This window comes from Apis laboriosa, unplaced genomic scaffold, assembly GCF_014066325.1.
Source record: "Apis laboriosa isolate Shangri-la unplaced genomic scaffold, ASM1406632v1 scaffold34_cov151, whole genome shotgun sequence".
NCBI lineage: Eukaryota > Metazoa > Arthropoda > Insecta > Hymenoptera > Apidae > Apis > Apis laboriosa.
Genome location: NW_025222928.1, coordinates 1178836 through 1206668, shown reverse-complemented (window position 1 = coordinate 1206668; position 27833 = coordinate 1178836). Strand labels below are relative to the sequence as shown.

The 27833-nt window shown below is 34.2% G+C and overlaps 2 protein-coding genes and 1 long non-coding RNA gene across 11 annotated transcripts in view; 1 reads left to right on the top strand and 2 right to left on the bottom strand.

Annotated features, from left to right (window-relative positions):
* Window positions 1-2881, bottom strand: part of LOC122714679 — a 31861-nt gene extending 28980 nt beyond the window's left edge. The window contains exons 1-2 of one of the 2 annotated variants that reach the window (XM_043936244.1): window positions 2648-2881; window positions 286-391 (exon numbers count right to left, since the gene is read on the bottom strand). The gene's annotated coding sequence lies outside the window, so the exon portion shown is untranslated. The remainder of the gene's footprint in view (window positions 1-285; window positions 392-2647) is intronic. The other variant, XM_043936245.1, reaches the window with a different exon arrangement.
* Window positions 55-13097, top strand: LOC122714684. Its single transcript, XR_006346686.1, has 4 exons — window positions 55-709; window positions 11407-11625; window positions 11941-12112; window positions 12771-13097. It is a non-coding gene; the product is annotated as an uncharacterized LOC122714684 (long non-coding RNA).
* Window positions 5817-27823, bottom strand: LOC122714676 (monocarboxylate transporter 3-like). 8 transcript variants are annotated; one of them, XM_043936237.1, is made up of 13 exons: window positions 21739-24625; window positions 21032-21198; window positions 15164-15293; window positions 13906-14110; window positions 13152-13292; window positions 11970-12094; window positions 11207-11598; window positions 10400-10598; window positions 9700-9876; window positions 9210-9432; window positions 8733-8972; window positions 8271-8396; window positions 5817-8169 (listed from the first exon to the last, which is right to left on the bottom strand). In XM_043936237.1, the coding sequence occupies exons 3-13, from the start codon at window positions 15275-15277 to the stop codon at window positions 8015-8017; spliced, it is 2097 nt and encodes a 698-aa protein (XP_043792172.1). In that variant the 5' UTR covers window positions 15278-15293; window positions 21032-21198; window positions 21739-24625; the 3' UTR covers window positions 5817-8014. The 8 variants fall into 8 exon arrangements, with proteins under 8 accessions (XP_043792172.1, XP_043792167.1, XP_043792166.1 ...); XM_043936232.1 differs by lacking the exons at window positions 21032-21198; window positions 21739-24625 and adding an exon at window positions 27055-27823 and having other exon boundaries at window positions 11207-11450; window positions 11970-12158; XM_043936231.1 differs by lacking the exons at window positions 21032-21198; window positions 21739-24625 and adding an exon at window positions 27055-27823.
* Window positions 27824-27833: the final 10 nt, after the last annotated feature.

Below are 27833 nucleotides of genomic sequence, written 5' to 3'. Positions count from 1 at the left end.
CAAATATGCTAACGATCGTCAATCAAGTGTATCACATATTTTGCGAGAAATAAATGTGAGTTTTACGTGTAACAAATTATTGTGTTTTCGTGTTAAATTTTCGCGAAAGATTCGAAAATATGATAATTACCACATAGTTTTACGACTGCATCATAATAATATTTTTCATTTATAAAAATAATCGGTGATAAATATCAAATAAATTACGAATAATAAAAATTACGCAGTCATGGTGAAAATCGATCCACGTGATTATCGAAAACGGAAGCAATCGCATTAAATTACCGTTTTTATATTAGCACAATACATGTAACTAGTGCTTGAATTGAGTGCCTCTTCTTCGTACCAGTACCCTCGAGCCGATTTCACGACTTTATCGATGTTGATATTCCTGAAAAGTACGCATATATGTACAGTATAGTTTGTGGTAATTTTACCGCGCTTTTCTAATTCGAGATCTCGTTTCGCCGCCATTATGATAAACGCGCGCAGTTGTGATAAAACGAGATGACAATAAAATTAATGGTGTTAATAATCGAAAAGTGTATTAATTGTGCTGTTACTACGAATACTGGGTTCTTTTAGATTTAAAAGAATTAATCCATTAACTGAGCACTCTTGGGACACGCTTGGCTGAACGTTAATGCAGCATTCTATTTTATACGAGCCTGCAAACTGCACAATGGTCTCTCGTCGGTTAACACATCAGGTATGAATGATGAATTTCAAGTGACAAACGATGCGTTCTTTGTTTTAATTCTCTTCTTTTGAATATCTTTTCATTGTGCATTCAAGCGAAATAAAGTTAAAATAAAAAATTAATGAATTTATCATAAATGTTAAGAAACGAATACGAATTTTATCAGAAATTCTGACAAGAGGTTAATTATTTTCTAATTTAGAAGTGTTCATCACGATATAAATAAAGCTGTAACACGTATATATTAATTGGTTATAATAATATGGCTGAACATAATTTATGATATTTATTACTCGTGTCAATTATAACAACTTTCCACTGAAATAAATACCGTGTTTTTTTAAACGATGAACAAAATTATAGGATATAAAAATTCGATTTATTAGTTTTAAGATATATAATATAATATCTATTATAGAACATTATCTATATTTTCGATATATTCCATAATGGAAAATCGATAAATTAATTCCCCATCGAATAATTAATTCCCCATGTTAAAGGCTAAATTAAATTCAAGAAAAAGGAAATAACTAAAAATTAAAAAAGTACGCTAAATTGATTTACATAGCTTAAAAACTATTGACCGATCGCGAGCGGGAATTTTAATTTGATTAATGTTGGCGAAAAGAAAAAAGGTTAGGAACACAGAGTCGAGATCAGGACTGGTTATTATCGAATAGCCGTTGTATTTGAAAAGGCTGTAATTGAATTCTTTTGTATAAAGGAAATCAAGCGATTTAGTTCATTCAGATCCGATATCAGTTGATTTGATCAATCTTTCATTAAATCGTGCATATTTTATAGATATAAATATGTCATTAATATCGATATTCATAATTATTACGAAAATAAATGTGAACAAATTCAATTTTATTTCAATCAACGAAAATCAAGAAAATATTTCTCGCTTTGTTAATTTTTAAACTTGCAATTTTTTAATATCGTAAATATAATTCAAATCTGATATTGCGTAAAATAAATGCATACAATGTGTTGAAGTTGGCCAAATTGACTTATTGCAATTTCGAATTCGTGACACGTGGACGCCAATAGCTCATTTTCAATCTTTAATTTCAATCAAACTACACATAATTTTGATCGCGTCTGACCAGAATACAAAGAACGTTAAGCAATGTTAAATATATTTGTAATATGGTAAAAGGATATGAAAGAACTACTTCCGGTCCTCTTAAAAACTGAGCATGCAGTAGCTTGTTACATAGCGTGTCTCAGAAAAAGAATAAAAGAAATGGAAAAAAAAATTTCGTTGGTAGGAAGAATGAGTTCGCGATGAGTGTTTCTTCGGTCATAGAGTTTTTTCTTGTTTCTTTCTTCGTGTTTTGCATATTGGGGTGAAAAGCTTGAAGAGACTAGAGTCTAATAAGATGAGATGCTTCTTCTCTTGTTAGAAACAGCATAAATTAGGTCTATTTATTTCTCTAGATAATTAGAGAGAATAACTTTTTCGAAATGTGAAAATTGATATCTTAAAAAATGTAAAGAAATATTTTGTATATTGATTTTCTCATAAAAATATTAAAAATAATAAAAGAATAAAATATTTTATTCGATTATATCTATTCGAGCGTATCGCTAAAGAAACGAATATCCAACACTTATTTTCCAATCACGTGCAACAATATATTTTACGGAAGTTTGGAAAAAATTATAAATCATCCTGTTCAACATGCTAGCGTATAAAATTTCAAGGAAACATACATATCAACGCAAACAATAATCAAATTTTTTTTTCATTCTAATCATACCAAGTATAAACCCTTCAAGAATACCACCTCCAATATACTCACATACACGCACACACACACATACACACGCTACGAACAAATGCGATTCGAACATGAAACTCGTATTGGTCAAGCCATCCAATAGCAATGCACCTTCGAATCCCATTCCACCCTTTACCGGTGAAAGTATCCCTTCTACCTTTCACGTCAACACCACGTGGATCCCGGTCGCTGGCTTTTACACTGGTCGCGTTGCCTGCCACCAACCAGTCGGATAGAACCTCCTCGTCATCCCCGTCGATCCTTTCGATCCCGAGCAACGCGTTCGACGTGGAGGAAGCCGGCAGGCAATGGATCCTTAACAGCCGAACGAACGATTTGAACGTCACGCAGCTGCGAAACGAACGAGCCACGAGGTGAACCGTTCGGTATACGAGCCGACACTCGACTGGACCGCGGTGGTTTGAGTCGCGGGGGGTGAAACGGAGAGAGACGGAAACAGAGGGATGGAAAGAGAGCGAAACACCGGGCGCGTGGAAAAGGGAAACACGCCAGAGCCGGAAGAAGAGAAGGAAGAAGGGAGGAGGGAGGAGGAGGAGGAGGAGGAGGAGGGACCGGAGTAAAAGTCGTTTCGGGTGGGGAAGGGAGAGAAAGAATGAAGGAAGAGGATGCGAAGAAGGGAAATTGGGAAAGAGAGGGGAATAGAGAGGGAGGATGCTGCGGATGCGGAGCAGAAACTGAGTCCGTCTCCGTCTGGCTTCGCCGCAGCGCGTCGCGGCGCATTTCATCCCCCTTTCGAGCCCCGAGCGACCCACCACCCTCGTCGCCGGTCCCTTCACCCCTCTCGCGCCGCCACGAAACCCCCCTACACTAACCCCTAGTTCCATGTCGCAATGTATCTGCAGTCGGAAGCAGAGACCCCGCTCTGCCTTCGAGACACACCGCCGTGAAAGTCGACCCTCGTTTCTTCAACGTGTTTCACCCTTGCCTTCTTCGCGTTCTCTCACCACCTTCCTCCTCCACCGCTTGATACTTCTAGCTGGCTTCTCGCACTTTCCACTTTTTATCCTTTTTTTCGCTCCTTTATTCTTTACTCATTCTCCCGTGTTTGTCCTTTCTTCAATTCCTTCTGCAGAATAGGATAGGAGAGGACGATTCCATGGGATATATAAAAGGGACCGGTTGAATAGGCGAAAAAGATACTTCGGGGATGGTTTAAAGTGCGGTTTACGCTTTCGGGTAAAGAGGTTGGATAATTGGCTCTCGTTGAAGAAAGGACTATTGTATAGAAAGATCGCAATTCGTGGGATACGATGTTACATTATTGTTCGAAAATACACGAAAAATATCGAATCAATTTTGACAAGGCACACGCGCATCCAATTTGAGAGAGAATTTTATTTGAAAAGTAAGATCGGCTCGTTAATTCAGAGATTCAAGAAAATATGAATATCGAGCATTCTATCTAAGAACTGATTTTTTTAACCTGTTTCAATGGACGCTGGAAAAAAGAGGGTCACTCGGAGGGCAGACGAATTCTTAATCGACTTCTCGAGGGCAATACCACCTCTCTCACCTGGATCGTTGCCTTTCCTCCCAACCACGACAAGGAGGGAGGATCGGCTCGATCGAATTTCATCCGAGTTTATCCGTAAAAAAAAAGAGAAAGGCGCGTAAAAGATGCACACCCGCGAACTTGGGCCAATTTTATCTCGCGAGTAGTATCGCGAAGGAGAGAATCCTGGAAGAGGGTCCAGCCAATCGGGATACGTCTCGAGGACCAACTGGCCACGATTCGCCGGAAATCCGCGCGGATTCCTCGTTTTAAAGAGGGATGCGCCGCATTTTTTTCAATCATCTCGCCGAGTGGAACGCGGCAATAGCGTTCGGAAAAAAGCAATTGGGAGGGTTGCAACCGGGCCCTCGGCCGTAAAAGCGAATTGCCATCCTTTCCGGTATTTATGAGTTCGCTCATTGCCTCCCAAGTCGCCGTGGGAAGATGGAGCGCAACGAGCTTTTTTGCACTCGTGCCCAGGCATAAATTATTGCCGTTCGTTAAACACACGTCTTACCGCGTGGCCTTCTTCTTTGAACTTATCTCGACGAGCTGCGACACCGTGACACCAAATTTCGAAAACGAAGATCTCTCGAAGGAATTTGGATCCCGTTTCGAAAGATGAAAATGAAGAGCGTGGCGGAGTTACGAAGGGAACGATTTGATCCTCGATGGAAATCGCGAGCGAGTAAATTTTCGATTTGGTTGATTTGTTGGAAGATTAGGAAACACGGCTCGGTTTGGCGAGGATGAATTATCCGTGGAAAATGGTTTCGACGTTTCGGCGAATGGTATCACTGCAGCTTCATTATCCTAACACGCACTGATGCGAGTGATATCGATCTGCATAGGAAACTAGACTGTTAGCGGCATAAATTTTAACTTAAGACGGCCTGCCCTGCTTTTAACGTATCTATTGCAATTTAACCCTTTCGAGATATACGAGAGGGTTACAATTTTAAGATGATGTATTATGCATTTGGTTCTTGTAATTTTTTTTTGTTGATTATAGAAATTTTTTATTTAAAAGTATGTGTAATTTAAAGGAGAATCTTATTGAAATTTTCAAAATTATTCGAAGAATGTTTCTGTATTTTTTAAAAATGAAAAAAAGAATGAAATGAAAAGGACGAATTTAAAATATTATTATCTATCACATCTTGAATTGTAATTGGATAGTTGGAAAAAAAAATTTTTTTGAACTATAGAACGATTCACATTATCGAGTTCGTTGTTAGAAAGAAAAGAAAGAACGTACTCTAAATGCTTTTAAAATGAAAACTAATAAAAAACGAATAAAATAAAGACTCGGAAGGGAAAATGAGGAAGATAAAACGTCCCGTGAAAAAAAAGACGATCGTTACGATCTTCAATATCCTTCAAAACGACAGAAAAAGGCCCATCCATCCGTTCGAAACGATTCATAATCGTTCAATCTGGATCGTAAAACGAGAACTCGTGAAAATGACAACGTCATCCTCATCCTTGGAATCGTTAAAACGAGATAATACGCGTGATATATGTCTAGAAAAAGACAATTTCAGGATCCGTTAACGAATAGTTTCAAACGCATTGATCAGGCGCAATAAAACCAACGTGAAAAGTGATAAATTTTATCCCATACTTCCAGTTTATAATTAACAATAAAAGAAGAAGAAAATCAAGCATATTTGTTACGATAAGAGTTTCAACGATCGTATCACATCATATTTACGATTCGTTGATAAATAATTTATAACGTTTGCAAGTAATATTACGTCGTAACTAAGTCATGGGAACGGATAGGAGTGGCAAAACAAGAGGCATATGAATTCAAGTTTCACTGTATTTTTCTCTCATAATCTAATAGTATTTAATAAATTTACATATTTGTGTAACAATGTTCCTTGGCCATCATTCAGGAGCACGAAGCGTATACCACGTGGAGAGCACGCCATTAAGAAGTTATATATATATGTAAAAGGAACTTGTCTATTCTATTTGAAATTCTTTTCTGTAAAACACGATTCTAGTTTTATTATGATATTTTATATTTGATAATTAACGTGTTATTTAAGATGAATCTTTCGATATCGTGTATCATGCATAATATTTGAGGTTGCGTGGAAAATATTCGATCTCTTGGATTTTTTCTCTTTTCATATTTTTTTTTTTCTTTTTCTAATATCGAAATTTAAAACTTGCTTTCAGATTATTGATATTACTGTCGTACTCTGACCAGTATCGATTTTTCGTTCGTGCTCCCTAAAATTAAAATGTGGGATGTGTATCGTAACAAATAGATATCTCCCCTCCGGGAGAAGAATCCTGTATTAAAACTGGATTACATCTTTATTTTATTACGTTGGTTTCAATTCTCTTGAATTTTTTGAATTATTTTCCACCTGTTACGACATGCTCGTAGATTCATTTTGATCTTTCTGTCGGGTCTAATCTAACCCAATTATAACTTTGGTTTAATTTTAATATTTTCGTATTGAACTTTAATAAAAATCTTCGTTTATTTTTTGTTTATCCAAACGACTTTACGAATATATAAGAATATTTATATCTTTTTACAATCGTTTTACAATCGGCTTTTTAAATTAAAAAATAACGAGTTAAATTAAAAAAAAAAAAATAACAAATAGTTTTCTTAACAATTTAACGCTTAACAAACGTCACGATTCGCTCACGTGAATCAACACGCCCAACGATTCTAAAAGAAACAAAAAACAAACGAAAGAACAGGAAGAAACAATACTAGTATAATTAATTAGGAACAGTAGGAACGGATTTCATTTTTGAGCAAGTCCTTAATATTTAAGGATCGGCCGAACATTCCGGCCCACGAAATGTTGGTTTAATAATTGATCGATGCTAGAAGTAACAACTGCACGGATGCACGATCTATCGAGATTACGTGTACTCGTTTATGCAAGTACATTTGCGCGTCGCTTATGAAACGTGTTTTACAAGATAGATTCCAAAAATGGAAGACTGATCGATCGATTCATCAACAATATACGCATAATGCCTTCAAGAGATACAAACTACTCCTAGAAATCCGTTTAACGGATAAAGAAATACGATCGTCTCTGTAACACACAACTAAATTATTAGTTATAGAATTATACGTACGGCAGTTCGTATATGTAGAATCCTGTAGCAAAAAATAGATCGAGATAAAATATAAACTTGAAGATCTCATAATCTTCTTTCTTACATTCCAAAATCTCGTTTCAAATTAAATTTGACGATTAAGATCGACGATTAATCGTCCCAAGGAGTAACTTAGGTAACGTCACGATAAAAAAAAAAAAAATCTCTGCGTGGAAGCATAAAACGGCGCGTAACGATATTTCATCATCGAAGGATCTAAAAAAACTCCCACGATTACCATTCGTCGCGAGATAAGTCGATGAATAAATGTGAAACGACGATGAATCGTAGTACGTGGTGTAATATGAAAGGATCGTTTCATGAAAATGCAAAGCTTGACCTAGGATGCGTCAAATTCGCGTTCCCATAAAACTAACTTCGAATCAAATGAAAAATCTGGACGGTATTCCTCCCCTTTCGTGGGTCCACGAAATCTATTGCACTCGCCCAAAATATTTATGGTAGACCCAAAACAGGATAATTTCGCCACGATTAAACAGGAGAATGATTAATTTTGAAAAGGAATTCGACTGCTTGGTTTGATTTGATGATGATTCGAAATGATTCTCTCTATGAAGGCTTTAATCGATTCGCATGATCTGCTGTATGATTTTGATGGATGATTTCGCTGAATGCGCCCTGTTTAATCTCGAACATCGATGTAAATTCGAAGATAAAACGCGAATCGAATCCCTCTGCTGTTCGCGATGATTACGTCAATATCGGCACGAATTAATCACCGATTCGAACAGTCGTGTTATAAATTATTTACGCGTTAGTATGTACAAACACACACGGCGACCGACAACGAGAATACGTAATAGACTTCAGTCTACGGCGTTCTGTTTGGTGTTGGATGTCGATCTAGGACTAGGACGGGTCGTCGCTGATCTTATCGGCGTTCTTCTTCGTCTCCCATAGATTAACCCTCTTCAAGGGATAACAGATCACAGCCGAGAGAAGGATCAAACTGCCGGACAGGTAGAACGAGGACTCGTAGCTTCCGGTTGCGTCCATGAAGACACCTGAGCGAAGAATAACAATAACGTTCCGTGCAATAAATACGAAACGATGAATTAAAAATAATTAAACGATAAACCCTGTTGATCAATATTTTTTTAATCACCTGCGAGAGGCGCGCCAATGGCGGCCGCCACACCTTGAAACAGAAGAAGCAGTCCAAAAGCGTTGGTTAGTTTCTCCAACCCCAAAAGATCCACCACGAGAATCGATCGCAGAGAGGCGAAGACAGCTGGAAAAGTAACGTCGTCGGTTTTAAAATTTAATTTCCACGACTTTTTCACACATTTATCTGCGATTAAATTTTTCGATAGAAATAATGGATGGAAAAAAGAATCTTAAAAGATCTCGAAGCACAAGATCAATAATTTCATTTTTATCTTTTGATATTTGGTTTAATGGTTGGATTGAAAATAGAAACATCGAACAATCTACTCTGAATTCGACTTTTAGATATTGCCAATTGTAAGAAATAATTTTTAAAGGTAGGAAAGGAATGTGATTCTAATCGATCGCATGTATCGAATTGGAACATGTTAAAATAGTAAACCGGTCTATCTATGCTTACATATACTAATGCCAAACCCAGCAGCGTAAAAGAACTGAAAGCTCTGGCTGAGCGACAGCCCGGAGAAAATGGTCAAAAGGCCACCAGCGCTGATGAATATATTGTTGACGACCAAAGCGTTAACTCCTGGCAAACTGCTGGCCAATCCGCACACTACACGACCAATGGTATTGCCGATACCAATCACAGATACGAGGAACATAGCAGTAGAGGCCTTGATGCCTGCCAATTGGGCTCGATCTGTACAAAAGAATCGATCAGTGTTACTTGTTTTTTTCTTTTTTCATTTTTTTTTCCATTTGGCTTATTTTTCCACTTGGTTTATTTTAAAAATGGAACATTGCTATTTTTCTTTCTTTCTTTCTTTTTTCGACGTCTTTTAAATATTCCAAAGGATAGAAGAAATATTTATTTTTATTTTTTATTTTTCTTGGAAATTTTTAGAGATACGAAAGATTTAACGGTTCGATACGATACCTGGAACGTACATGAAGGGTGTATAGAAACCCATCATCGTGAGCCCACCAGAGATGGCCAGGATCAAGAAAGAAGGGCTCTTCAGGAGGCTTATATCGAGCATAGTAGTAAGAATTCGACGTACGCTCTCTGGACAAATGTAGCAACTTCCGCTTTCTTGCTCGGCGACATCCGTTGCAGTCGGTAAACGCGTGACGGACATGTGATAGCCAACGGATGATTGCTGCACAGATCGTTTCTAAATTTATCTACTTTGAATATTAGAAAAGTCTGGAATTATTAATTAGATCCGATCAAAGTTTCAATTTTTTAAAAATATTCCACCGTGTTTCAATGTTTCGTTATTCAAATATCCGGATCTTTTATTATTCATGGAAAAGAAACTGCTTTCCGGAATTTAAAATATTTATCTTACGCTCGCCTCTTTCGCTTCTTACCAAATATTTGAAATATTTATCTTCTACACATTCGGCTTCTTATACTTTCTTACCTGAGATTTGTAATGTGGCAACCTGTTTAGAGATCCGCCATAAAAGATATCATCCCTGTAGAACGGTCTCTGAGGATCCTTGCTAAATGGGTTACGCCTGTTGCCCATCTTCAACGATTTCTGGCTACAATCCGAGTCCGCGCGCTGTCGTCTACCGCTGATCGTGTGCCTGCGAATCTGCCAAACAATTTCCTCTACTTACTTAACCAGAACGTACTGTTATTGCGGCTAAATGAATCCTCCTGGCACAGAAATCGTTCCATCCTGTCCGCAAAACGCATATATTCTCTCGAATATATTATTATAACCAATTGTTGATCTTTCTAACACTTAAATCTCTTTCTACGATTCGATATAAAATATATATCCCATCTTTTTTCAAAACTTTTCCACAATTAGAGTTACACTCTTACGTTACGATATATAATTAATTATTAATTATCTAATTACTTCTAATTGATTACTATTTCTAAAAAATTAGAAATAAAAAAGAATCTTACAATTTAATATTTAAAAAGTATTTAATAAAATTATTCAATATTGATCTTAATTGTAAATATTTCTTGTATACCAAGGATGCTCAATTTTAGAAAAATCCATGGATATTCCCAATGAGTTCGCTCGAATTTTTACGTTGATTTAACTTAGGAACATAAAACGTTAAAACAGGATAATGTAAAATGGGAGTTTTTATACTCACCGTGGGCACTTTGCCATTCAGTCTTTCAACATCTCCACCGAGGAGATTATTCTCCTCCTCGACGATTTTTTCATCTATATTCATGTCCAACTCTGGATATATCGGGACTGACAGTCGTTTCTCAGAGTTGCTCAACTTTCTCTCTAGGGTTCGTAGCTCCACGTGAATCTTGTGAAGAGAATGTAGAGACTTGGAAGCGCTGCAATAAAAAGTTTCACAAATCATCACTCGACTCAAAAACTTACCCCCTTATTCTCGTTCGCAGTTTAATGTCTCTTGTATCTTTATGAGTTTACCGACTTACGACTTTTTTAGTCTCGGTTCGTCGAGAGCTTGTTAAACTACCTACTCCCCTTTAAGTTCAGCGTGCATTTCACAGAACATTAAATAAGACACTATAATCTTTACAAACGAAACTTTTATAATTATTATACATTCTCTATAATTTACAATGAAGTTTCATTTATGTGAATGGAATTTTTAATAGTAATATTTTTAATAGATATAATATAATTGGAAATATTTACGTCTTTAAAGATTAATTCATTGCAGCATTCATTAAAATCCTCTCATATGAATTTCTATAAATGAAAAATCATATTGATCTATTGTGAAAATTTATATAAACATTGATCAGTTCTATTGTACTCATCTCTTTTATCTTCGAATCTTTCCTTCTCTTCAATATAATCTATTAAGTAATAGTTTATAATCTTTAGCAATTCTCAATTCACAAGAATTTTTTTTCGAATAATAAAATTGGAAATTAGAAGAATGCAAAGTAAAAATAGAAGATTTTATTATTACTTTACTATGTTGGGATTACTTCCAAGTAATTCTGCGGCAGTTGGATAATCTGTATTGTTGTTTGTTCCAAAGAAACCACTTCTTTCTGGTTGGACACAGTGTAATGATGCCATGGACACTCCCCTTCCTATCAAGCTATTCTTTACTTCTAAACCAGCGTTTTCCGGGGTGGATTTTACCTTAATCCGTGTTGGTTTCAGTGGACGGAACATGGCGCCGAAAATGGAGCAATTCAATAGCATTCCTGCAATATTTGCAACGAGAACGTCTAAATTAAAAGACTTCTCTATTATATATACGTGAAATTTTTTTTTTTTTTTTTTTTTGCTTCTTTGGTATACCATAAAAGGAAGAGGCTTTATATCAATCTTGAATTGAAACGATATTCCAACCTTCAAAAAAGAAATGAACGTGTTAAGGTAAGCGTAAAATCTCATGTATTATAAAGTTTTTAATAATATTCGAACTTTGTCAAGAAATGAAATTCCTATTTTGAAGATAAAGAATAACGAAAACATTTTTAAACTTATTCTTATATAAAACATTATTTAATTAGCATTTTTTACTTCAATTTGAATATTAGAATAATGATAAGATAAAAAAATACCCAATATAAAATTACAATAATATAATATTAAAAAAAAATGTCATTCTCAAGTATTATATGATATTATAGATAATTAATCAGGTACAAATGACGTCATTTTATTAACACATTTAAATTTACCAAATAGATGAAGGATTTAAAAATGGATATGATTACCTGCTTGGAAGAGCAACGCACCCCTCCAACCGAATCGTTTGACCAGCACATCTGAGATGGGCGCGAGCAGAAAGGCGCCGATTCCGGATCCGCAGACCGCGATCCCGGTGGCCAGTGCTCGCCATCTTTCAAAATAAAATCCGGTAGTTATCACAGCCGGCACGTAAATCAGGCCTGCCCCGATACCTCCTGACAATGCAAGATACAAAGACCACGTGAAAGTAATAAGTGATAAAGCACGGAATTTTCTTTTTTTTTTTTTTTTTTTTTTTTTTCCCCACTATTCTACTCGAGACTCGTTTCATGTACGATTCTACATACGAAATGATAGATGAAGCTTTATCTTTTAAATTGCTTAATTAATATATAATTTAATAAATAAATCTCATGTTCTTTTTTTTGTATCAATTTTTATGTTTGTTTTAACTTCTATTTTTACCACTCGATTTATTTAAAATCGATTTTTTTAAAATGTCGAATTATGTTAATTATCTTTTATGTATGTTATATGTAGATTTTATTTAATTCCTTATATATGGTAATATATATGGTAATTTCGAGATCGCGTGATTTCGTTGATAATTGCACAACAGGGAATTCGTTCAATTCCCAAAACTTTAATAATTTAAACGTCAATTATTAAATATAATTTATATCATTTGGAGTATTTAGAGTAAATTAATTGCGCATACATATTAAATATTTCCTGTTTTCTTGCATATCACGTGTATTCTCACGTATATACGATTTTTCTATACGATTTAAAATTTAAAAGCTAATAATCTGAATTTTAAATTTAAGGTTACTACGAGTATATCCATGTATCTATGGTTCTATTAAAATTTCGATCGAACAAACAAGAGGATGAAAAGAAATGTCGTTCACGTGCCTCGAAAAGGAAACGTTCTTTACATGCAAGATGAAATACTCAGGATGGAGGGAAACTTTTTCGTTGAGACAGCAGAGACTTGGATGAAATGTGTACAGGGTGAATGGACTTAGAAAAAAGAGTGTACTTAAACGTTTGTACAATTTGCGAAAGGACAAAGATGCGCAGAAGGATGTGCAAATGGCCTTGAAATCGTGCAAATTTGTCCTTAACATTCAAAGCTTCCGAGAGCCACGGGAATATTTAAGCACCTTCTTACACGTTTCCACCCGGTATATAGGATAAGGACTTACCGAGCACGCCGTAAGAGATATAAAGGAACTCGATGGAAGTGCTGAAGTATGAGAGAACGAAAGCACTGCAACTTATCACACTTCCGAGGATCGCGACCAACCGGAAACCGTACCTGTTGGCCAACGCTGACACGAATGGACCTGTGAACACGGGAGCCATTGATTGTAAAAGTATAAAAAAAAATATATATATATATAAATTAATATAAATATAAATATAATATAAATATAAAATATAAATTATTTTACCAGAGAGAAAAAGAATTTATTAATAAGAAGAAGAAAAGATTATTAAAAGAAAATGGTATCTAAGACAGACAGAGTATTATCTTTAGTTGAGCTAAATTTTGTGTTATCAATCGTATTGATAAATTAATTAATTTAGAAATAAATTAATCATGAAAGTATATAAATAAAAATAAAGAGATAATATATTAAATATGAAAATAAGGAAATATAAGTGCAATTAAATAACACGCGTTAAAATAATTTTATGCGTTTCCATACTTATAATAAAACGACGAAAGATATACTATATTGTATATTAAAATATTACAAAAAAAAAAAATCACCAATGTTTTCCCAATTTACGATATAATTGAAAACATTATGTTTTAAAAATATTTTAAAAATAAGACGGGGAAAGAATAAAAAGAAAAAGTGATTCAATATATATTGCAGATAAAAGAAACATATTTTTCAAGAATAATCGCTCGAGTATCGGAGGATTTATATTCCTTTTTTTGTCACTGACCAGCCATAAGATAAAATCCAGATTGCAGGGAGCCAACTAGCGCCACTCTCGCCTTGGACACCGCAAACGCGTCCGATATGTCGTTTAAAAAGACACCGAAGCTAAAGATGATACCGTCCACGAACAGATTGCACATGAAGGAGGCTGCGACGATCACCCAACCCCATCCACCATCCGGCGGCACCACCATCTCGACCTCGATGCTCTATCAACAACAATCGTGAATACATGAATCTCTCGAGAAAATTTATTTCGACGAGAAATTTCTCGAGAATTTTCCTTGAAACTCTCTTTCCATTACCATACTAATAGGCAATAACGCGCCAGATAAGATATCAGATCGGTTTCACGCTTCGGTTTGACGTTCGAGTTTCTTCGTTTCTGCAATTTTCTTAATAACGTTTGCTACGAGAAATAAATTAAACAAAGTTTGATAGTCGTTTAAAGTTTCGTTCAAAGAATGCATCTTACGCGTCTGTTTACTGTCTGCAGGAACGGGATGGACGTTCGAGAGAAGGAAAAATTTAGCTCGTGAAGAAATGATGGACAAGAAGAGGGATTTCGTCATCCGTGGAAATTCACGAGGTTCTCTCGAGATCAAGGCTAAGTAACGCCGAAACCGGCTGCTGGCCTGGCCACTTTCGCATTTCGCTAGACACCGCGTGACCCAAAACTCTGTCGAGTTATCATGGAGACATGTTTTACGCCTGATATATCGGCTAAGAACGTATGAATTACTGCGACGAGTATTTTTAATCACGTGCAACGTTATCTGCCCATATTAAACATCGAAGTATGCGTTTCGCAAGTTTCACCGTTGAAACTTCTCTTTTGATTTATTCTCTTTCCAATCGAACCAGATCTTTCTTCTCGAGAATATATATATATATATCCAAGAGGATTTTGGTAACATTTTTTACGAATTTCGTAGCTTTTAAATATTTAAATCGAAGATTCTTTTTAATTTTTCTCTTGCAGCAAGGTTTGTCTCTCGCGAAGGATGAATGAAAATAATCGAGTCACCGCCGCTCATTGAAAATTCATCGCGGAAGGGAAATGTCAAAGTTGAGTGGTTGCCACGTGCGATCCATGTCTAGAACACGTTTATCGAGACATCTTGTCGCAACGGTATCTACGTGCAATTTATATACAATTGGATACATCTCGACCACTCTCATAGAGCATTATCGAATAACATCGATCCGATCGGACCAAGCCCACCTGTTTCATTTGCATGATATTATGTCCAGCCTCTTACCTCGTTGTTATTGTCATGAATATCTTCCATCTGCAGTTGTTCCTCGTTCCTCCGTCCATTCTGCTGCGGTACCTTGGCGACTTGCTCATCCACTTTATTCCCCAGCGACGCCATCGTCGTCCACGGTTGGCTGGAATGTTACAACGATCGTGATGGAGATAAGAGAGGAAAGATTGAAAGAGAGAAGTCGAAATAGAAAAAAAAAAACGGTGGACTTTAAAGTGGAGGCGTTGAAAAGAAGGCGATTCGTAACAGGATATTAATATATTCGTGGGATCTTTTGGAGATTGTAACAACGATCTAGAAAACAATACAATACAATACAATAACAATACAATAAGTATTAATTAGTATATAAAAATGTCGATTAAGGATTTATTCAAAAAAGCAAGTTAGACGAAGCAAGATAGAAATCATTACATTATCTTCTCTGTTTTTGTCTCGCTTCATCCAATATGAACTTAAATTGCTTATAATTAATAAATATATTTTAATCGACACTTTTATGTTTTAGCCTTTAGAATCGATCCTCTAAACATATTCCACGAATATATTAACATTCTATATATTTATAAAATTTGTCTATTTAATTAGATTTCGTTTGTTTGCACCGTATTCAATCCATGCATATGACATATCATACTCATAAAATATGTCGATGCACAATATGAATATAATTATAAGTTATCGTACTTGTAAATTATTCACGCACACTCGTTAGGCGGGAAAGAAATTGACGGAACAGCTTTCCTTCCTTTCCCCGATCTATGAATTCTCATTTATCCTTAAAATTAAAGATATTACAAAATTAGAATGTGATCCATGACATTCAGAAATGTCGATTTCGTGTATTAGAAAAACGTGTCTGTGCTTCACTCGATCTAACTTGAAAACTGGATTCTTCGGCTAGAAGTATGCTACTATGTATTATATACCAGTTCCATGTATGAATCATAGATATTATACCCAGTTTATATAGTACAGAATATTATAAATGTCATAAAATGAGTCAAATGGCAGATATCAAGAAGAAAGCGTCCAGATAAACGACCATTGAGTAGTTAGAATATCGAGAAAACATAACTCTAATCAAAGTTGAAACCATAAGATCTCTTCTTTCATCGTTTTAACATTTCACGATTTGTTGGATCATGATTAAAACTGGCATAAGGTAGATCGAGAATGATATAACTCGATTAGTTGACATTGAATGACGATCTAATTGCCAAGAATTATTAAAGAAAGGAAAACATTGACTTACTATGTCTTCCACTTCATTCGAAGAACAGATTGAAGTGAGATATTGCGAGGTATTAGATTAAATATTAAATAAAAAAAAAAAAATTACATGGAACATTTTAGATCATAATAAATGATTAATTGATTCTATTTCACTGAAATGAACACAACAGAATAGTTGCAGTAGTATTAATCGTGATTTTCGATGTATTACTTGAAGAGCTCGATTAAAGAAATTTATCCTAAGAAAATTTCTCACAGCTGATAAGATGTACGAAGTACAATCCCACGGGTAAAGAAGCAATCACCTCGTTAAATTGACACACGAACAACGACTATGCCGATTCTAAACGAGTTCACATCACATGACGATTGTTCGGCATGTTCAGTCGACCTTGACCTTTCTCAATGCTCTCTTAGCCGACCTTCAACCGAGAATGAACTTCCACATTGAAGGCTTGTGATCTCTTTGACCAACTTTGAACTTCTAAGTCGCTTTAAAGCTAGAACTACCAATTACATTAAACATTATCTCTGTATTATAAATAGATAATTAAAATTAAAATAATATAAGTATAATTATCTATATATTATATTTCTGGATATAGGATAAATGCCAACATCAATTTTGTCAAAAGCTATATACTTTATTTAATTATAAAAGCAAAAAATTTGCAAGTCAAGTCAATTTGACTGATTTTAATAAATGATTCAATTTTCTCTCCAAATTTTTTTAACTGAATATTAAAAAAGTTAATTGATATGAATATTTAATATAAGAAAAGACACATAAAGAATGTAATAAAAATATAATATTTTCACGTACCGAAATTAGCCAGCAAGGGAAATGCACAATTATTCCAGAGAAAAATTAATTTAACCAACAAAAGGAACTCTCAATGTTCCTGCTTGTATGAGCTAACTATTTGGAGTCCATATGTTTTCAACGAAATTTTTCATCGGAAAATGATTTGTTCGACGTAGACAATTGGATGAAGAATGGACTGTTGTTTTAATAAGCGGTTGATTTTGTATCTTGTAAATGAACGATAAGATACGATTTACGTTAACCAATTTCATGACGATGTTTTCATATCAAACAAGATACATCTTCAAAAATACATTGTTCTCTCTTTGCCACGTATGTTTCCTCTGTATTACAACGCCCACAAATCTTTCAACACATTGTGATATCTTTGACGAGAAATGGAAGAAGGGGAAGAAAAAGTAAATGTTGGGATTTTACAAATAATTCTTTCAAATTATCTACCGTAAATTTTCTAAATTTACCTACGATGAAATTATCACATTTTCCTAAGTACACAAAAGTTTATTTATGATGTATCGCATTCATATATATAAAAAAATAATTATCACGAAAAGTAAGATTCCTTGGACTCGATAAACATACCGAAATTTTGATAAAGAGATCGAGATCGCCTCTCGTAAAAACGAGATTAATTAAAAAATCCAACAGATAAATGAATACTCAGGATTATCTTTCGATTCGATCAATCTTGTTTACTCGTTCATCGCAGAGTTTTGTACAAATATTGTAACAATAATGATTAATACTCGGATATCGAAAGAAACATTAGTAAAACAACTAATAAATCGTCACGACAAATATAAAAAGAGATTAAATCAAAGTTTAAAACGAAATAATTATACAAAAACTTTATCTATTATTGAAGAGAGTTATTATTAAAATTAAATCTAATCTAAATTATCATACGATTTTTCACGATTTAAAAGTAATCTAAAAACAGAGAAAGTATAAAATTCTTTCCTTCTTTTCTGAAAGAAAGAAAATTTACATAGGAACATTTTATCACAATCGTGTCATTCTCATCTTTTCGTATTTAAAATATATTTAAAAAAAACTTCCAATACATATTTTCCGCAAAATGTTCCTTTTCAAAATGTTCAATCCATCTCATCAGAGATGTTCCTTTCTGAATTTTTCAATTTCCTTCTCGCATCGCATACATTACCAACATTCACTCCAAACATTCCTACGTTCAAATCGTCTCGACAAGAAAATCCACGAGGATGATTCGAGGTCAACGCTCTCCTTACGCTCTCCTAGTTCCCCGCTTAACTTAAATTCGACTCGAGATCGCCGCGGGTATAAATAACGATCGTGGATTATCGGTTACGATCTAACTTAAGAAGACGACAGAAAAAAAAAGAAAGGAAGGGAGAAAGAAAGAAAGAAAAGGCGATTTAGACACGCACCGGTTAACACTAAGATAAATAGTCCAGGACCCGAGTCCACGTGTAGAGGAAAACGTTTGATGGACGAAGCCGTATTGTTGCACGGTTTGACGAGTATTGTGCAAATAAGATTGTGTAAATTTCACCCTGCTGACAAAGGATGTGCTTATTTTTAGATAGATTTTTTATGTCATGACTAACTCTCGCTAACTAAGCTTTGTACAAGCTTTTTAAATCATTGAGAGATAATATTGGATGATATTGGATTTCCCTCGACTTTGATACGAAGCATATGAATTCACGTGGAGGATGATATCGACTAGGTACTTTTTTAACAGTTGAATCACGGTTATTTGAGATTATTGAAACGGTGATAATTAATGGTTATTGATGGCTACGAGTCAAAGTGTGTATTTGGAATGAAGTTAATTACGGAAAGGAATGAGTGGAAGGCACTTTCTGGATGTTTGAAATTAGTACAACAGTGGAAAAAATTCGTGATGGAAGGTTTTCTTTTATTGCAACACGTGGAATTTGTAAATTTAATCTTTGGTTTAGATATGTAATCGATGCTCTGATTGGTAATTACAGGGTTAGAATGGAATTTGGGGTAGAGTTAATTAGCTATCGCGGCGATTAAATTAGAAATGGATATTTTCTTCGTTTCGAAAATCGTGTTATAAGGATTGAAAAAAGAAAATGGTGAATAATATCGTTCATTCGTTGCGATGAAGAATTATTTAAAAATAGTTTTTCTTTAAATATATGTTGAATGCAATAATGATACGAAATTTTTTGAAATTATATATAAAAAATGAATATGAATAATTAATAAAAAAAGATATTTTTTTAAATATTTTTTCCAATTTAGAACTTTCTTGGTAAAATTTTAAAACGTTCAAATTTCTCTAAAATATCATTCATGTTGCAACGAAAGGAAAAAAATTGAATTATAAAAGTAGCAAGTATCTTTAGTCTCTTCAAAGGTATGTCGCACAAACTTTCGGATTAACAAGAACGTGTAAGCTGTGACGTGAATATTTAACGTTATGAACCGGTAATGTTACAATCTCTACACGAGTTTGTTTAGTAAGTTTCGGGATAGTTTAGTTTAATTTGAAGGTAAATTCACCTCGTTGCTTCTCTACATACTACAGCACATTCCGATAATAATCAATTCACGTGTTAGACATTATTTAGAAAGAATGGTAAAATTCTATGGATAATTAGGAAGTCATTTAGAATTTCGATTCTCGACTTTCGACCGGGTTTCACAGATTGCAATTATCGGCGCATAATGGTGATGGAATTCGAGTTCAAGTTCATAGCCAAAAGACACAGTGGAAAAGTTTCGACATTTGGAGAAACGATCGTCTCGTTTCGGGAATATGATGTGATGTGGAATTTGCGATAATATTTTCCAAATTTTTAACGTATTGAGAACGTTACACGTGGAAATAATTAATTCGCCATTTCGATATTTTGCCATGAATGGAATCTAGAAAATTGAGCATATACGTGGAAAAAAGAAAATTTACACATTTTATCGAATACTTTAAAATTAACTCTATTACAAACCTTTCTCAATGCTTATCATGAATGGCAAAATTTTTTTCTCGACTGATTAAATTATTACCAAATATACAGAGGATCGTCATATGTACGCAGCAATTAATTTATTACTATCTGGTTGAGGAACATTTATCCCAAAGATAATTTCTAGATGTTATAAAAATGGATTTTTTAATCAGTCTCGTGATAATTCTTAAGTAAATTAGAAGAGAAAGTAAACGAGGATGCACAAAGTATCGATATAAATGCATTGAAATTTTAATATTTCATTGCATGGAAACTTTTTTCATAAAGAAGTGAATAAATCTTTCGATTTATTAAAACGTAAAAAATATCGAATAAAAATTTGAATATGACATTTCGTCGAGAACGACGAAATTATACAAAAATAATTTAATTATTTAACAAATGGAAAAAAATAAAAAAAAGAATAAAAAATAATGAAAAAAATTAAAAAATAAGAAACGCTGTCACCATCCATAAATTAAATATTCATATCATTATTCTTCTTCAACCTTATGAGCTTTTTATGTAAAAAAAAAAAACACAAGCAAAATCACTTCAGCCTTACTGGAAAATAACCGAAGACACGGAAGCAAGACGATATATCGAACTTACACCGTGTCTTACAAAATATTTTCTCAAAATAATCCTCGGTAGTTTGATGGCGCGCAGTCAGGGAATAGAGGCTCGCCTAATAATAGCGATATAAGAAGGAGATTCATGCGAGAATTCGAAGAAGAGATAATGGAAAAAAAATCGAAAGTATGCCGATCGCGGTGGAAATCGGTGTTCCAGATATCGGGAGAGAAGAAGCAATTATCGATGAAGATAGATTACCATTATCGTGTTGCACTGGACACAATGCGGTGGCCCGTTTATCCGAGAATTCATTTCTGGCTCGATACCAAACGATTCTATATCGTTTCTTTCTCTCCTCGTTTGCTCATTCTTCATCGTCGTGGGATAACGTACCCGCGATAACAAAACGAGGCGAATACAATAAGCTGCGAAACAATGATCTATCGAAGAGGGTTCGATCTTTATATCCCTGTAAACGCGTTATTGTGTAACAATGAGTGGATATTTTTTTTAATTCACAATATCATTTAAGCGAAGGAATTCTTTTTCTTTGAATTTCTAAATTCCAATAAGTGGTAAAATTTCAAAGTTTTTGACTGCTAATGTACATTTCCGTTCATAAGTATCTGAATACTTTGATAAAGTTCAAGTAGCGTTGTAATCAACGAGTATACTATTAATTAAAATGTGTTGTTTATTATTTCCTGTAAATGTCGATAAATAACTCGAAAACCAAACCGATAACTTCATCAAGATAAATTATTTCTGAAAAACGAAACTATTAATATTAAAATAAATTATACGCAAGATAATGAATATATGAAAATATTGCAGTTAATCGATTTAACTTCTCTCTCCGGATATATTTGTGTATTTTCATATAATTATGCCTAATCATCGATTGTTTTAAACAATCTTGAAAAAAGAGAATTGTTAAAAAATGTAATTTTTGCGATGTCACTCACATTTGGGATTGCCTGAAACCGATATATTTCTCAGGAAGTGTATGTTCCCGCGTGAAACTTTTCCAATCGGCGTTTTAGAAGTTTTGTTGCTTTCTCCGGTTTCTTGATCTTGTTGCCTCAAAGATAGATAGAATATTTAGCCGAACAGTTTGATAGTTTTGTATCCCTAGCTTCTTCTGAGATAATACTGGTATTAGTTTCAACAATTTGACGACTTTATCAATTAACAAAGATGACTTTATCTTAAAATTAATTACATTCCACCGAGATTAAAAATATAAATTCTGTAACTTATCAATTTTAATGTTATGCAAATTTTCCACGAGAAAACAAAGAAATAAATTTGTTTCTGTACGTTGCAAACGAATGAAATTTCTGGAAGTCGATCTCGCTATGCCGGTATCCAGCGCGTCTTCCTGGAAACAAACTGTTCGTTTTGATGGCGGGAAAGAAGCCCTCGTTAGGGAGAGACGTTCGTTCAATTCGATTTAAACGGTATATTGTGTTTAATTGGAAAATTGTCAGGTTTTCAATTGAATTTTCATGCAAACGATCGCTTTAATTAGCCGACCAGTAACTGGATGATTTCTTCCAGCGAAGATACGATCAATCGAGCGATGGAAAGTATTAATAAAAGTTATGCAAGATATTTAAAACGATATCTTTCTCATTCCTCAACTATATATGATATAAATAAAATCATTATTATATTCGCTAACGTTTTAAAACGTTTTTTGATTTTTAATCGATACTATCTTCTTTATTATTCTTACAGTAGAAACATTCGAATCTAAATTTCTAATAAAGTTTGAATATTTTGCTTATTATTTTCGATTGTTATTAAAGAAATTTTGTAACAATTGAATGAAGATGTTCCATTGATAGTCGACCGAGGTATGAAGAAATTCTTTTGCGCCCTTATCTCGCGCAACTTCGACACTTGGAATAATAGTCGAATGGAAAATTATATGCGCCATGACCCGATATCGTGTATAAATATTGAAACGAGCCACGTAAGTACACGGGATCGAACTTCTCTGTCTGATAAATCAAACAATTGTGCCAATATTTGCACATTTTTACATAAATCTCGATCACATTATCGTAACGTTATTATAAATCTTAAACATTCTTGTGAAAATGAGTTTATCTGTAGTTAGGAATTTTTTTTTTGTAAATACTTAAGATTCGATGATATGATTGAATTATCTTATGTCCTTTCAATATCGAAGTGATTAATAAAAATAAAAATAAGATTCATCGTCTGAAATATTACTTGTACTTGGAGATCGTATCTATAACAAACTTTCGACTCTACTCCTTGATATCTTGTTAAAATATCCTTATCTTTAACAATTTTGTAAATACTTGAAACTCAATGGTTTTTTTTTTTTTTTTTTTTAGGATATTCAAATGAACAGAATTCGTATCTATAGAAAACTTTTTAATATTAAATCTTTCAGATCGATCATCGATTACGTATATTAAAAATTTGTTTCGAATATAATCGATAACTAACTAATTAAAATGCTCTCCCAAAAATAAATATTCTATAAAAATTTTATTTATTTGATTTACTTGACCAAAATTTAAAACAGGTTATCGAACAGATAAATCCATTCATGATTCGTAGACAGATCGAAGGACAATAATTACCATAATTTATCTATTTTTCTCAATGATATAGCCATTCTTCAACAAATGGATATTCAAACGTAATTCGCTGCTATCCGTAATTGGAACAATATCGAGATCATGAGCAGCTAGCCATCAATATTCTAGAAATTTAATTCAACTCAAATGATAAAAATCTATTTCTATTTATATTGAGAATCCAAAGAAGAGAAAAATCATAACGATCAATTTTAAATTTGACAAAAAATTCTCAACAATATTTAAAATATCGATTCCTTTCCACAGACACAGTAGAATTGTGTACTTTTTTTACTTTTATTGTTTTTATTGTTTTAAAATAAAACAAAATAAATATTATTTTCTATTCTATTAAAGAAAAATATTTAAAATAATTTAAACAATACGAATTCTCAAAAATTTTTAGATCAATTTTCAAATGAAAGTCTATATTCTTAATCGAAGGTTCGATAGAAAAATTTACAAACGAAGAGTTCCATTGAATCGATATATACTACGATGAAGCCCTTATTGAGTTCTACTACGGGCCTCGTTGCCCCTCTCGAGAAATTGATTAGGGTGAACTTCTAGATGAACTATATATTCCATTCACTCGAATCGTGAACATGAATGACTTGATCGCTGAAAAGGCACAGTACAATGAATGATTCTACACGTAGTATATACCTATAGATCGAATGAACGAACGATCTTTCCGAGGCCACGTGCCGGGGCCAAAGTTCGACGGGATTTATCTTTTAGATTCGATGTACATGTTTATTTACTAACATTCACCGATCCGATATTGGTAAAAAGTATTTGCAGAAAAAGACGTAATAAAAGAGGCCAATAAATCTGGTGATCCCTGTTGCAAACTTCGACCCTTATCCATCCTGTTTTTCGTCCAATTCTCTCTCTTTTGTTTGTTTCCCCAGATCAGAGAAAAATAGCAAGATAAAACGATATATTTGCATAACATTAACACGTATGAACACTTTTATATTTGTACAAAATGTACTTTTCCAAAATGTGCGGAAAACGATTATATAATAAACTTTTTCTTAATTAATAAGAAGATAATAATTAAAAACTTATATTTGATCCGATCGTCAAATGAACGAACAATTTATGAATAAGAAGTGAAATAAAAAATAATAACTATTATAAAAAAAAATTCTTTCTAATTTTATAATAATTGAAAAAAAGAAATGAGTTCTTTTAACTAATAAATAACGATAATAATAAAATCATTCATCGATTCGTGAACAAGAATGATAATTATTGTATAAATTTTTAAATGCGATCGTGAAAATAAAATATATGTTATATGATAAATAACAGTTCAAGTGATTTTTAAATTTCAAATAAAAAATAAAATAGTCTTGACCGCTTCGGACACGAATCGATAAACCGGAAAGGGAATGATAGAAGAAATTAACACAGGCAATTTCCATACATGAGTGCCTACACAGAATCAGCAAGGTCGATTCACTGAACGGCCCTCATTACAGATTCGAAATTAATACATATTCCGATCGGGTTAGTTGCGTTCTACGCATGCGCGTATTGCGCATATGTGATTCTCGCCGTATGGAAATTTCGGAAACAATGTTATTTCGTGATCAAACATCATCGATATCGCGAATAAGTCAAGTTTTTGCTAAATTAACCGAACTAAAAAAAAACACAGATGTCTTGCTTTATCCTTCTCTCGATAATCTCGCAGAATTGGTTCACGATAAGCGTGAAAATATATGCACACATATATAAGATATATATAAGATACACTTATATAGAAATTAAAGAATAATACACGAAAATACTTCTCGAATGTATCCATCCTTCATAATCACTAACAATAAGGACACGTAAAACGAAGATGTGTAATAGGCAACCACGTGCAAAGGGACGCAACGAAACGCGCATGCGCGTATTTTGAGGCGGGAAGTGCGCGTGAACGTTCATAGAATACGAAACATGGTAGATCATATATACGCAATGATACACGTGTATTGTTACTATGTATATGCACTATACACGGATAAATATGAAAAAATATAAAACATGAATGAGAGAACGTATCAATGAGAATCATATACACGTACACATATATACACTTTAATATTTTCACCATAAGAAGGAATACGTCTGAAACTCTATACGTTAAGACCGGTTGATTACCTTTCCTTGCGAAGCCACTGTCACCGACTGTCGAAATTCCAGGGAGTGGGTGCAAAAGAAATAGGCCGGAGCGAAACGCGCGCGTGTTCGTGATCGCGTCGTGCGCGTGTACTAAGACGGTACGCGCGATGTGACCGAGAGTAAGCGCGATCAGTGTATCCCGTCGGGTGTGCACGGCTTCCATCGGTCACCGATAACGACCGAATGCCAGATTGGTCCGTCTCGAGCTCACAGGATCGTCCCGTTGGATATATGTTTCGACTCACGGCGCCTGATGATCTGCTGGCAGCACGAAGCGTGACGTAATAAACGTAGAAAGTTACAATTATATTATGGAAATTCTTATTCGAAAATTCTTTACAAGTTTCACAATAATCACGATGATTAGTATTTCCGTAGATCTTGATCCTTTTTTTGCAACATTAATCGTTAAATTCTTTACAGAATATATTAAAATATCTTGTCAACGAAACTGGTTCGCGAAGGATAAAAGAAATTCTTTTAATCGTTTAAGCCATTAATAGTTGATCGCCTACTGACGACATATTACTCGAAAATTGCAATCGATTCTCATCGACACAGATCGAGATGCCCGCGCATCGTTCGATCGAGAATTGAAATCGATATAGACCACCCTCCGGCTATGAAAAGATCGAACAGTTGCACGTAGTAACGATATGGAATCGCAGTTTGTACGGTCAACACGCGCGTCGCGAGTTCCGACGATTGTCGATAAGAACTCTGGAGGCGACTGTCCGATAACCCGTTCCAGTAGAGATTGTGTGACCACCGAACCACTTGACAACTCGTTTCGACGTTTCCAACCATAAGACTGTGATAGTGAGCTCGATGACGCAATCAGCGATGAAAAAAATTACTCAAAATATTCAGGCACAGGTGAATACCGTTATTAATCCATCAATTTAACCGCGTCCTTGGTCTTTTCTTTTTCCATAGCAATAGTTATGTGCAACAATGTGTATTTAAGAGGTGATACGATTATATTTTTGTATAATTTGACGATAATTCATCAATTAATAAATTAGTTAATTAAAACTGGCTCGCGTAAAATTTGTTACAAAACACTATACAAGTTTCGCTAATTCCCGCGTGAAAAAAGGCGGCATTGTCGAACCATGACTACACGTGTCTATGAAATGCAACGTCGCGCGTGGCGCAACTCACATGGCGCTGAAATAAACACCAACTTCTTTCTTTTCTTGATCCATATTCATCTCAGCTAATAATAATACATATTTAATTCTTTCAACAATCATTTCCGTTGATTGTTTCTGCCACAAATACAATCATAGATTTGTAAAAAAGTTTCTTTTAAAGAAATCTATTTATTCCGAATCTATTGATTTTTTACTTTTTAACGATTGATCATTGCAATCTATTGCAATTGATCATTCTTCTACAATATTTTTACTCAAATAAATTTCACAAAAACGGAAGATAATCCACCATGAATCCCAAGTATCATCGAGCAAATTCACTCACGTATGTGTCATGATCGTTGTCAACGAAGCTTGAACTTCGGTGTCACATTCACGTTGCACGCAGCCTGGTGTCGTCTGCTCCGACTGAAGAAAAAGTGAACAGACCAAAGGGGCAAGTGCCATAAAAGTTAATGATAGTAGTGAAGTTTGAGGGTCTCGTATAAAAGAGATAAAAAAGAAAAAAAGAAAGAGAGGAAGGGAAAAAAAAAGAAAAAGACAAGGAGGCTAGAGGCACGCGATAAACTATTGGAAAAAGCACGAAGTAATCGCGATAAATAACGACAAATCACTTGCAATTCTCACGCGACAGAAAGAAATGGAGGCGATAAACCTCCTCTCTGTTTCCTACGTTTAGCCCCTCCTGTTACACAGTGGTGCTTAAACGAAAGTGTAAGTTTACTTAAGGTAGGTCGCGCCAAGAATATACGCCTATCGCGCGACGAACTCTCATTCCATTCGGAATAGAGGGAGAAAACGGCATCAATAGATGATATCGAATGATTTAAAAAATTTCAAAAATTTGTGTCTGATGTGCAATTAAAAACATTCCATAGAAATAAAAATTAAATAAGAAAACATTTTCATAATTTTGTACTTGCCACATACGAGTCTTTAGATTTTTTGGTATATTTGGCCTTTCACTTTAATTTGACCATCATTGATAATTAAATGTTTTTTCGTATCCTCAAATGTCTTATCATTGCCTATATTAAATATTTATATGTCAATTTATTTATATATTATATTTACAGTGATTTAACTTATTTATTTATTTTTTTA